This window comes from Rhea pennata, chromosome 1, assembly GCF_028389875.1.
Source record: "Rhea pennata isolate bPtePen1 chromosome 1, bPtePen1.pri, whole genome shotgun sequence".
NCBI classification, from domain to species: Eukaryota; Metazoa; Chordata; class Aves; order Rheiformes; family Rheidae; genus Rhea; species Rhea pennata.
The window spans coordinates 147,198,047-147,211,198 of record NC_084663.1 but is presented as its reverse complement, the minus strand read 5'-3'; the positions used below and the strand labels follow the sequence as shown (position 1 = coordinate 147,211,198).

General features: G+C 40.4%; 1 protein-coding gene across 1 annotated transcript in view; it reads left to right on the top strand.

Moving 5' to 3' along the window:
- Nucleotides 1-13,152, top strand: part of AFF3 (ALF transcription elongation factor 3) — a 274,813-nt gene that overhangs the window by 244,128 nt on the left and 17,533 nt on the right. The window contains exons 13-14 of the mRNA XM_062578442.1: nt 1,869-2,070; nt 4,819-4,946. Of these exons, the coding sequence (XP_062434426.1) occupies nt 1,869-2,070; nt 4,819-4,946 (330 nt within the window). The remainder of the gene's footprint in view (nt 1-1,868; nt 2,071-4,818; nt 4,947-13,152) is intronic.

The window sequence follows — 13,152 nt, the reverse complement described above, 5'->3', positions numbered from 1 at the left end:
ACCGACAATTCCCATGTCAGGAACTCCTGTCCCTCTCATAACAACTAGGTCCTCACGCTGGCTTGTCTCCCCTCTAGTTATGCCAAAACAGCTGTCTGTGTGTAGCTCACTTGTAAATTCACTCAAGAAACTGAAACTTTTCGAAGTTTCCAAGAAACTTTTGGACCAAGCTTTTATTACACCTCTTCCAGTGCAGCCACACAAACATTTTTGTCAGCACAGCTGGGGGCTGGTAGCAAAGAGAGGAGCAAGAACACCTGTACACATGAGTATTTTATACTGTGGAAATACAGCCTGAGGCACAGGCTGAGCAAGGCCCTGTTCGACATGAAAGCCTACAGGACCCTAACTATATTGCACCTAGATCAGGTGCCACCACCAGCCCAGTCCCTGCAGACCAGAGCTCACTACAGGATAATTTCCCCAGCTTCTCAGTAGAATAAGGCTGACTGGGATGCTGCAGCTTGACTACTCGCAATGTGTTTAGGTTGGCCCCAAGCAATGTGCCAAAGACCATGAAGAAGGTCTGCAGCACAACTGGAAATTGCACAAGGTCTAAGCAAAACTTCTGAGTCTGTACTTTGACAACGATGTATGAACATGGCTAACCAAGGCATGGTTGTATGTTTGAGAAGAGGGAAAGAAATGATAGCATCAGCCTGCAAATTCGAAACAGCACTTAATATCTTATTTTTATTAGGGGAGGAAAAAGCACAGTTGTCCATTTTATACACCCCAATTCTTGCTTTCATAAACAGCATCTGTCATTAAAGCAAAATGGTCCATGTTATATGGAGTAGACTATAGGAAACAGAGAAGGTTCTGAGTTATGATCAATGACTTCTCTCATAGCTAGTTTTTTAAGGACTTTTAATTAGCTCTATTCCTTGAAATGATGTGGTGAAATAAAGTATATTTTGTACCATATTCCTTTTTGCCATTCCATTAAGTATATACTGTCTAATACATTAACTATAAAGAAGTGAGAATTGTCCATAAAAAATAATAGGCTGGATAAAGAGGAATGTGACAGGGAAAGGTATAGTGTTAAAATAGTCTGTCTGACCTGAAGCACAGTTTTAGCCTTAACATAAACTGTCTCCTTAAAAAAACTCTTACTTTGTGCGCATTGTTTTAAAATTTTCAGATAAATATTTTCTTCAATTTAGTTCATCCAAAGTTTTTTTTTGGACATGTTTTTATTGCCTATCTGACCTCTTCTCATCCAAAGCTTCAGTTAAGTAAATGAAAGCTGAAAATGCTGTCTGTGTTATAGCTTTCTTCTTTAGAAGATGGAACGGCTCACATTTTTCTGTGTCTGCCATTTGCATATGTTTCCCTTTGTCTGCAGTACCAACCTGTCTTTCTTTGTCTTCAGGATCTGTATCAGATTAGTATAAACAGTGCTACCAAAGGCTGGCTATTGAGCACAAAGACAACCCAGTCAGCTTCGAACACATTTCCTGTTTCAATTCACATATGGTTTTATCACTATGGCTTATAAATTGTCACCTGTAATGGTGAAATAGGGCTCCATAACCTAAACTTACACCTCAGAGCATAATCTTCTTCTCCAGCTATCCCTTAAGAGATGGTGAGCAAGGGGCCATTTATCTCTGTATTTTTTTCAAGCACCCTGAAACAGACTTTATATTAACTCCAGAATTACAATTTGCCTTGAAGGAAAAGAAGAGAAACATGATCCAAATTTGTAAATGAGCTCTTGGTCCCAATAAGCTTGTTTCCAGATACCAGTAGACTTTATCCTGCCAGTAGGTTTTAAATTCAAAGTTTTGGTAATATATAAAACATTTACCTTTCTCAAAGCCAGCTTTTTGACACTCCATTACTGTAATTTCCATTTCCAGCTTGGCAATACCAATAAATAAAAATGAGAAAATGCTTCGGTCACCCGTCTCTCCACTCTCTGATGCATCAAAACACAAATACTCGAACGATGATTTAACTTCCTCCAGCAGACCTAACGGCAGCAGTCTATTACCTTCCATCTCCTCCAGTAAAAAGCATAAGGGTGAAATCCAGTCACAGCCACATGCCGGAGACTTCAATGTAAGTTTATATTGTTGTTCACTAGCTGTATATTTTTCATTTTGTACTGCAGTCCATGCTAGTTTTGCAGAATGTTATGCAAAAAATTGTAATAATGGATGCTGTACTGTAAGTTCCAGTTTTTCCATTTTCAAATATAGCAAGGCACAGAAGAAAGGAAGACAGGCAGGCCATAAAGCAGGCAAATACTCAACAAGGCTACATAAGCAAAAGGTAAAAGCTAACGGCCCAAAACAAATGTATTTAGGCCTCTAGGGAATAGCTTGGGCATGATGCAAGGCACTTCCATCCAAAAGTGGTGTATTAGGCCTCCACTCAGATGCTGCCTAACTGTGAGTGTGCCTGAAGTCAGACAATCCTACATGTCTTACATACAAGCTTTTCATACTCTGCTACTTATTCTTGCCACTGATGAATAGCTTAGCACTAACCTCACAACTCAGCCTCATCAGAGCCCAGGGATTCATCTCATCTGAGACCTGATCTAGTAAGCGTGTCCAGAGCATCATTCCAGATAAGGCTATGGATGAAATCAGGTGGTGTACACTGCCTTCAAAGTACAGAGGGAGAGGGAGTAGGTGCTGCACCCCGTTTATGCCTGGGTTCTGTGATTAGGATGTTGAAGTGGAGTCCGCTACCACTTTTGGTTGAGGGAATTCACATCTCTATCTCTCACCTCTCAATGTAGTACATGAACTCCCAGCCTATAGGACATTGTGGGTAAATCAGCAAAGGGGAAATATTCTCATGTCCTCTCCCTGAAGCTGTTCTGCTTTGTGTGGAATGTCTAGCACAAGCAGTACCAACATATTGATGTTCACTGCTAGAGCATCTGCTCAAAATAGTAAGGCACTCTGCTGCTGCTGAGAAGGCCCATGTTCCTTTCCTTGCTACAAAGGCTGTTAGATGTTTTATCCAGTATCTATTCATTGTTTAATTACTTGCTATTTGATAGTTAGGAGGCTGCAAAAGCCTAAGTATTACAACAACTTTCAGGCAAACAAATGAGCAGAGTTGTGGCAGTGTTCTCTCGCAATCACTTTTGCTGTGGGGATAACTGGCCCATATAGGCATATGCCTAAAAGCATGTATATCTATTTTTTGAGAGTGGAGAGAGGTGGTAGCTATAATTTTAATTTTAGAGTTCTTTTTTTAAAATGAGTTATCATAAGTTATGTGTTTCAAGGCTGTCTCACAGATGCTTTTAGTATATTGAAATAAAATTAAGTACTCAAAATATGCCATAAAAAGACATTTTTAACATATTGTGGTAATTTATCATTTTATGGATTAAATATAAATTTTTAAACATTTTAACTTTTAAAACCTAAGTTTAGAGGTTTATAACACATTCAGAATTATAATGATATGATTCTTCACAGGATATCTTGAAAACAATTTAAATTCCTTCACAGACAAATGTGTTGGAAATCAAAAGTAAAAAGTGATTGCTTTATGATCCACACCCTTAGAAAATGCGTTTCACTGAGATTTTTCTGCATAGCCTAGCAATGCACCATTTGGTCAACATTTTAACAACCTTGCAATAAAATTCTTACATATCTGGTTATTCATCTGAAAACTTTAGCCTGCTAAACTGATCTGGACGTGCCATATAGAAGATGAGTGCTCCTGAACTATAAATGTTAACTCTCACAGAATCACAGAATTGGTAAGGTTGGAAGGCACCTCTGGAGATCATCTAGTCCAACCTCCTTGCTCAAGCAGGGTCACCTAGAGCATGGTAGACAGGGTTGCATCCAGGCGGGCTTTGAATATCGCCAGAGAAAGAGACTCCACAGCCCCTCTGGGCAGTGCTTAATGATCCTTCCACAGGATCTAACTTTGTTTTGTTCAGTCTTTCTGTCTGGTGCCTAACTGGCATGCCCAAGTGATCATTTGAATTTTTCTCAGAGATCACAAGCCAAGGAGTAGCTTTTATCTCTTTGAATTTTTTGTCCATTTTTCTATTCCATTTCCTTCTTGTGTCTGAAAGAGATGCAATTGTGTTTTCTGGAAGTGGTTATTAACCAAGGGCAACCTGGAGCTCTCTGCTTTCCACTGCACCAGCACATGGTAGCCCACACTGCAGGTCACTTGGTGGGATGAAAGGCACATGAGGCCACATGAAGAACATTAACTCCAACAGACACAGAACAGGGCTGCAGCTGCAGGAATGTGCAACATCCTCTTTTCAACGTGTGGACCTGCCAAGAGGCATGTGCCCCTGTTGTGGCACAGAGCAATCACCTTTCAAGCTGATCAGGGGCCTAGAGCAGAAAGAAATGGGGACCTTGGGCTGCAAATTCACACCACACAGACACATTAGCAGTGCAGTGAGAAACAAGAGTCAAACAAGAGAATCTTGCTCTTCCATGGCAAGGTACAATGCTAGCTTGGAAACTGAAGAGTAGACATATAACTTGATCTTCTAAATGACCACAACAGATGTATTATTTAATAATTTCACTTACTGTGCTACAGAGCCTTTTGATAGTTACTAATAGCTCAGCTCCAGTTCTTCAGTATATCACACTGAAACTCTAGCTGTTTTCAAAGCGCTCTGAGCAATATCTGTGAATTTGTGGCCATTGGTGACAGGACAGTTATACATACTCCCTGCTGAAATAGTAGGAAAACTAACTGGCAATTTACAGCACAATGCAAAGATGCTTCAGTTGTTTATTAGTTGCTTTTTTGAAGTTAGTAGCCAATTCCTCAATGTCTCCCCTGTTGTTTGTTGTCTAGAAAGCAATTCACATCAATTCAGAAAATGTTCTTCTCTGCAATAAGCCACAGTCCCAGACAGAGCCTTGGTCACCTTTGTCCAGCATGCCCAGGGACTGCAGAAGGACAAAGCTTATCTTTGATGATATGTAAGTACAGATGCCTTTAAAATAAGGAGAACAAACAATGTCATTTTCTGCTTTGAAAGAGAAAAAAAAATAAATTTGTCCTAGAGATATGTCCAGTAATATTATAGTAATGCTGTACATTGAACAGTGAATTAGACATACTGGATACACTCTTTAATTTAGCTTCATAAAATAAGTCTGTAATTGTTGGGAAGCTGTGATGGCTCACTGTTCCGTAAGGGCTGGGGAGCTGAGGGGAGTAACACAGCTGGCAGGTCAGGGACCTTGCTAGCCAGGCACTCATCCCACCTCATCGGAGTGAGGCAAGCAGGGCAGATTCGGGGATGATAACCAGGCCTAACCAAGCGTCCAGATGGTCAGCAGGGCTGTGATGATGAGGCATGTCTGAGATCAAGCTAAGTCGGGTGGGGAGCAGGATGGATGAAGGTAACCAGTGTCAGACCCAGCCTAGTGACTGCCAGGCAAGTCCTGAGTAACAAGGCAAGTGTGAGGTTAAGCTGAAAAGATGTCCCAGCATGGTCATGGTCAGATCACGGTCCAGATAAAGAGGCCCAAAGCCATGCAAAGGCGTAGCTGTAACAGGCACACCTACCATGTAGCTTGGACAGGGACTGGAGGCCCAGGCCTGAGGTAAATGGGGCTCCTGGGCCGACAGGCAGAAGGCAGAGGCATCAGAGAGGTTGGCCCTTCAGGCCTATGAATGCCCTCAGAGTCCCGGCATGAATTCTGCACACACAAACTGCAAATATATATACAAAGCCATTACAAGGCAGAGTGAGGGGGGCTCTCTTGCTAGGTGTCTTTGGGGCAAGGGGAGAAGATAAATGGGAGCATGTAGACCTGAGCCTTGACAGCTGCTGCTCAAAAAAAGGTGCATTCATGAAGGCAGGGGAGCAGGAGGCAGTACTGGTTGGTATGAGTACCTGGAGGGATACCTGCCCCTCCCCATCTCCATGACATCCTTCAGACATCCCCTCCTCTGGAAACAGTACCAACTTGTAATTGTCTTTCTTTTGGTTTTAGTAAATTAAAATTCCTAGTTCATTTCCCAAGATGATTTATGATGTGATATTTTTTAGATAAAATATAAAGTTGAAAATGAAAGCTGGAATCCTAGTATCTAGAAAAGCCACACTCTTTTTGCCTGATGAGTCTCTGGCCTAGAAATCCAACTTTTCTGGCTTGGCTAGAACAGAAGAAATTCTGTTTAAGCTATGTCTCAGACTGCCTGGAGTGAATGCAGCTCCATAAGCCACCCTTCATACACCCAGGCTTTCACCCACAACATCACTCACTCTTATGTACCTAAGGGAACCTGGGGAAAACAACCTATTTTCCCAGGAACTGAATTCTACCAGAACTGTTATTTTTAATAAATAATAATAAAAATTATAAGGTTTCTTCACACCATCTCCAGATAATATCACCAAGAGAAACCAGTTTTCCTACATAAAGAATAAATAAATTCCCACTGATTCAAAAGAAGGTATCTGTTTTGTATGTCAAGAAAAGAAGGCTAGTGAGATTCATTTCTGAGGCCATTCATGACAGTCATAAGGAGATCCAAGCTGAGTAAATGTAATCATTTTCTCTGTCCCTTTTGTGGAAAACTCTCCCTAGTGTATATATTCTGATTTTCCCTCCTTCTTTGCTTCTTTCCATGCTATTTTTTCCAATATATTTATTCAACAAACTCCACCAAGGAAATTTAATACTGTTTAGAAGTACTACCTAACTCTTCATATTTCTTAAAATGTTTTATCATCTATAATTTACTTGCAACTGTTGAATTTTTCTGCATTTTAAAGATGTATGTAGGAAACAAAAGGCATCAGTGTATCTGATAAAACTCAGAATGTAGGAAGTGCTCCTCTGTATGGATTAGAAAAAAAAATACTATGAGGAAGAGCTACAATAGAACTATTGTATCTTCATCTGATTCTCCTTCAACATACTGTTGAAAAAAAAACAGAGAAAATATTTTTTTACCCTCTATAATGCTGTCACAGGAAAACTGCTTTTTTTCAGTGTCTCTATCATCTAAGAGGCTTTTATCACTTGCTTTCTCCATTAGTGATACATGTGATTTCTCTGGCAGGCATCTTCAATAAAACTGCTTCACCTTTTGAAAGAGAGATACAATAAAACTGTTCATGTATAGTGCCATCCACGTAGAATGTCCCCAAGCAGTTTGTGGTCCATAAAAAAAAGGGGGGGAAAGAAAGAAAGAAAGAAAGAAAAGGCAATCTAAAAAGCCAAATAAGATAAGATACAGAAGTCAAATATGTCTTAATTTGCCATTAAAAAACAGAAACAGTTAAATGCCTGTTGTGCTAACTAGAGAAGGAAGATTTTCCTGTACTACAACTGTCATCCACAACCTGTATCTAGGAAGCACCACCACAATACCAGCTGTACTAAACCAGTACTCTGAAATTGCTGTGTAGAAAGGTCACTGAAACATAGCACATTAGACTGGCTTCAAATGTTGGATGTCAACAAATTTGACTTACGTGTTAGAAGGATCAAATTAAACATGGCAGCCAGTGTCTTTCAAATTCTGCACCACAGTAGAGGATTTTGAAGAAGTGCAATACAGTGGGTCTAAAATTATCTAGTAATCCTAATGGTAGTGTTTTGTCCAAAATGAAGCATGTGAAGTATTTCATCTCTTAATCCATGAAGTTCTGAATTATTATAATCCAACCATCACTTTAAAGTCTTCATTTTAATCAGATTCTATAGTTTGAATAGACTAAATCCTTTATATTTGACTTTAAAAATCATTTTTTTGACCAATCAGTATCTCATTACATTATTCTCAACTTATTGTCTCCAGATCATTGACAACAGCTGTCGCTGGCAATAAATTAGAACACAAGCAGGTCAATAAAAACTGTATCTTTCTTGGCAGAGTGCTATACACACTTAAATTGCAATACAAAGGTAAATATAGCTAAGAGTCTTTTAAAAGGCAGGCAAAATCCTATTTCCCCTGGTTTGCCATTGTTTACTGTGTGCTCTGAGTATGCTTCAAGACACCCAGCATGTCACATGTATAAGGGACATCAATACTGTTTCTAGCATTAATTCTTTACAAGATTTGGTTGATTTTTTGCCATTTATGACTGTATGAAGGTAACATTTTTAAGGTTACATAATAATGCTTCAAGCCAAATTCAGGCCTACTGCAATTCCACTGAATGATAGAGTTCTCAGTAACTGCATTTAGGAACAAAGTCTGTTGTCCTTGAAGTGATAAGCACAAACATGCTGTGGGTGCCTGAGGGCACAGTCCCAGACCCTCCTCAAAACACTGCATATGTGGTATGAAAAGTATAGAGCGTACCTAGCTTTCTAGTTCTCATTTTGATTAAATCAGAACTTGTTCCTCAGGATTATTTTCTCACTTGTATTATGGGTTACCCTTGTAAACTTGTTTCTTTTTCCATTTACATTTTTTTTCCTTTTTTTCTTTTTTTTTTCCTAGTCTTATAGAAGCAGGATAACACATCTTCCTCAGCAATTTTCAGGATTTTGTTTGCATTTTGTCAAATGTTTGTTCCACCTTTTTAGATTTCGGTGCTGTAAAGCACCCACCAGCTTTACATTGCCCCAGCTTTAGGGTCATATCCTGCTGTGAGATAGCATTCACGTTTGTTTGTCTACAGGTAAACCACATACCCAGGAAATGTTCCATCTGTAAACAGCATAGAGCTCATAAACACCTCAAAAGATAGCTTCTTGGCACATCTCTTAGTTTTGGCTTGGACCCCAAATCTCTCATTATCAGTCTCTTCTTTCAGGTTCATCTACCTCACAGTGGAAAGAAAAAGGCGGACTTTGCTTGTGACTCCAATACAAGATCTGGAATGCAGCTCACTCTACTTTGCCCAAAATGCTTGGTCTTCTGAGAGATTTGGAGAGACTTCTGTAGCATTGAGAACATCCTCAGGAGCACAATTAAGGAAAAAAGCTGGGGTCCTTTTCCCATCAGCAATCTAAGAAATTACTGGTCATAATACTGTGTTCATCACAAATTCACAGGCTTACTTTGAGTTCTCCCAATTTCTCGGCTTGGGAGATTTCAAGACTTCATCTGACCATCTCATTGTTCCCCTTCTTCCCTTTTTGCTTATGGCAATCAATTTTCTTATGCCTACACTGCCCATGAGAAAATAATATTAGACTCTTTGATAGCAGACTCTGCCTCCCATGATTATATAATTAAGTTGCTTATTCTCTGCAAGACCACCAACCCCCCCTTTTTAGGGACACTTTGTGAGAGCTTGGTTTGGAGGGAAATAGGTGCTTAATCAGCTCTAGTTGGAGATTCTCACAGGTAAAGGATTTACAGCCATTACTCCCTGCTGTCAAAGAGAAGTGGGGGCTAGTTTGAACTTACAGGCTACAGTCCTGCCCCTCCTCTGTCCCTATAGGCAAGTGGTGCAGCACTGATTATGTCTTTATGATTAAACTGTCTTTACTCCCCAAAACAAAGAACAGTTGCTGCCCCCTGAGAACAGCCCCTGGCCCATGCCATCCCCCAGCTGTGTCCAGGCATTGTCTGAGAAAAAGCTCAAAATTATGCCAAGGAGACTGTCAGCAATTAAACAGCATGGATGATCAAATGATAGAGCTGGTGTCCTTGCCTTGATAATTTCACTAGCACAGATATGGCCAAGGAATGCTTTTATTGGCAGACTCAGATCCTAAATAGCCTCTGATAATGTTACCATTCTGGGAAGAGGATTTGTTTTTATCGCTTGACTTTTGATGTTCCTTTTTTCACTCCACAACTTGTCCAGGAAACATCTTTAGTCCATAATGAATCACGAATGTGAGCAGGACAAGGGTCTGCTAGTCAGGCAGCCCCTGGCTCAGCAAACCTTCCCCCAGCTCCTGGCAGCAGAGATGAATCTCTCAGATGGAGAGAGCAGTTCTCTATCCTCACCTCCACCAAAGGTGAGTAGAGAGCAGATGCCTACAGCTGGTGATGAGCCTTCTCAGGTCTTAGACTAGTCTTGGGTCTCATGCTGAATACAAGGAAGTCTCACCTAACCCTCAAGTGGTTCTGTGCTACCCTACCTCTTGCTTTTGCCAGAGCTTGTCTTCATCAGGCTTCATTCCAAACATTGACATTATTCCTCCAAGAGCTAACAATCCACCCCAGGACTTTAGTGTTTGTCTTGCTGTGCTGGACCACACAGCAGTGTGGGTTTTTGTCACCCTCAATTCACAGGTGTACTGTATGAGAGACATTCTAATGCATCTGTATGCAGTTTAATTCCCAAGTCAGTTCCAAGACAGTTACTGCTGTGTCTGTGGAAGTGGTAAATATCTTTCTGTCCCCCAGCCTAGAGGACCTGAGGTAGGCTATTCAGACCCATTTTTAGTCTGGGAGTATCCTTTCCTTTCCTGAGAACCAACAAAGAGTCATGGAGCTGAAGAAAGGTTGTGCTGATTTAATGCACTTGAGGAATCTAATTTCCCCAAATCTGTATCAAATGCATTCCTGGTCTTTTAGTCCCTGATGATTTCTTTCAAATCCTATCATTACTGAAGGTTCTCAGAAACACATAGCAGGACAAAGCCCAAGTGATTACAAGTAACCTCGTTAGTTCAGTTTTTGTTTGAGGATCTGCTGCTCCTGTCAGTATAAATACCCCATTCATTGGCTCAGGTTTCAGATCTACTGTCAACAGCAGTTTCACCCACACCTTGACTTCTCACTCATCAGAGCTGGGATATTAGCTGACTGTCAGGGTTGGAGTACACTTGATCTTCCCAGATACTCCTTTCCTAAAGAGAGTTCCTTTAGTTTTCAGTTGCCTCCTGGGAATTCAGGATGTGATTCCATGGCATTTTAAAATGATGTAAATCTTGACTGCTATGGTCCTGCCCTCTCTCCCTAGGCCTGACTGTAAAGGCTTTCAACTTCAACTTTTCAACCTTCAACTGAAATTAGCTGATTTCAGAATATCTATTTAATACACATGAAAAGAGATGCACTTACAAGGATATAATGTCTTCCCCCTCTGCTTTTAATATTGGAGTACAAGTGCCTATTGTTAATACTTCTTTCTCATATGCACATTCCTCCCATGCATGTTTTAGTCCAGACATTGATTTCATGTGAGTATCTTTAAGCCATGAATCTGGGACATGCCCAGGACTGTACATGCCCAGTAGATTTTGATTCTTTCCCTTGATCTTTCACATTTCACTTCACTAGCATGGTTAGTCTGAGTGTTTTCATATTCTTACCAAATAAGAATCCCCATTTATTTTATCTTTCTTAATTTGGTTTAAATTAGGTGCCCTAATTTTTTAAATTTTGGCTTCTGTTTTTGCAACAGTAACTTCCTCTACAGGCATCTATACTATTCTTTTATCTAAACTATTGACCTTATTATACAAAGCCCATCAAGGTACTAGTTCTGTGACTGAGTAAATTTGTCTTACACTTGGCCTGAATCTAATCAGCATCAGAAATCCGTATAGCACCATCATTTAAATGGGTCTCAAATGCAGTGATCTTTCAGCATTCTCCAAATCTCTGCTCCTCTCCTGAACTTTGCAGAGCTGCTGGGTCTGCCACCCTTGGCATGAGACTCCTGTAACTGGGTACCCCCTTTGTACAGTGCCATGGACTCCCTGGCACCCACTGTGCCGTGTCCCAGACATAGCAGGTCAGCAGCATTTATTCTGAGCTGCAGAATGGGCAAGAGGCCATGATGCATCAGGGAGGAGCTCCATTTTGTATAATAATACCTGGTCCCCAGCTTCACCTCTGTCCTTCATCCTCAGGATGGCCATCCGTATCTGTGACCCAACATGTCAGACATCCCTGACATCCCTGACATCCCAGCATAGCTCTACATGACACAGCAAGTAAGCAGGAATGTAGACACCTTCATTTTACTTCATGTGGTTATCTTGAGCTTACAGGATTTTCTTCACTTGGACTGAAAGTTCAGAGCCTCCTGACACAGCTTCAGAACTGGAGGTGGGTTAGGCTTGCCTGTGCCAGTTTGTCATACTGGTTTCCCTGTAGCTCTGCTCAAATTTTAAAGTTGCTCATTTTGCTATTTTCCCTTCCAGCACACCCACTTTTTTTAGGGCCTAGATTACTGAAGTTGTGAAACGGATCCTATATTTAGCATTATGATTTAAGCTGCTTTTATTATGTGCAATTGTTGTACACCGAGGAAGCACTAGTTTGGTTTTTTATAACACTTCAATAGCATTATCTCTGAAGGGTATTAAAATATGCACTTGGCTACATTTATGATGTTTAATTGAACTTTTATTAGTTTTTTTTAATGTATCCTCATAAAGCACCATACCACAGTAAGAAATAATGTACAAGTGGTAGATTATGTAAATGAAGCAGAAAATGCTATAGTTTAGTAGATAGTTCATATAAAATATAAAAATTAGGTGAAAAATGTATTTTTGAATGCAGTTATAATTAAAATTGTATATTGGAATCTAAGCTATACTGTACTCTGTAAATACAAGTGACAGTGCTGAGTTCCAAGATTATGTTGCAGTAGATACTGATAAATTACTCTACAACGTAAGCCCTTTATTGATTCACTTTGTATGATTCTCTTCCTTTTATTTTACTGCATAAGCTTACATTTTTGCAATTATCTGCTAACCTACAGTAAATTAAATTCAGAGAAGGTGGCAAAAGACAAAAGGTGGCAGAGATGCACTGTAATGGCATCCAGCTAAATAGGATTTAAAGAGAAATATGTACATGCAAGCATTTCACCTGGGAAATAGTAACACCACTCTCAGGAGCTCAACAGCCTGGAAATGCTGAAAGGCTGCTTCTAGAAGGGGAGTAATTACCATGCCCGCAGCCATCGCACCCCATGCTGGGATCCTGTGCAACATAACAAGCAATGGCAATGCTGAATTTCCTGCTGGTTTTCGACAGGCTCCCAGAGAAAGTGGTGGCAACGCGACTGAGAGCAATTCTGGACAGTAGTGGATTGTTTGATGAATCTCATCCCAGATTCATCCCCAGACATGCTACTGAGGCTGCCCTTGTCAAAGCCATAAACAGTTTGAATACCACGGTTGAAAAGGAAGCCTGGCCTTGTTTGTACTATCAGATCTAGCAATGGGGGGGGGGTTACTCTGTAAAAGGCTGGATTCTGTTGCAGTGCCTAGGTGACTGGCTGCTGTTGAC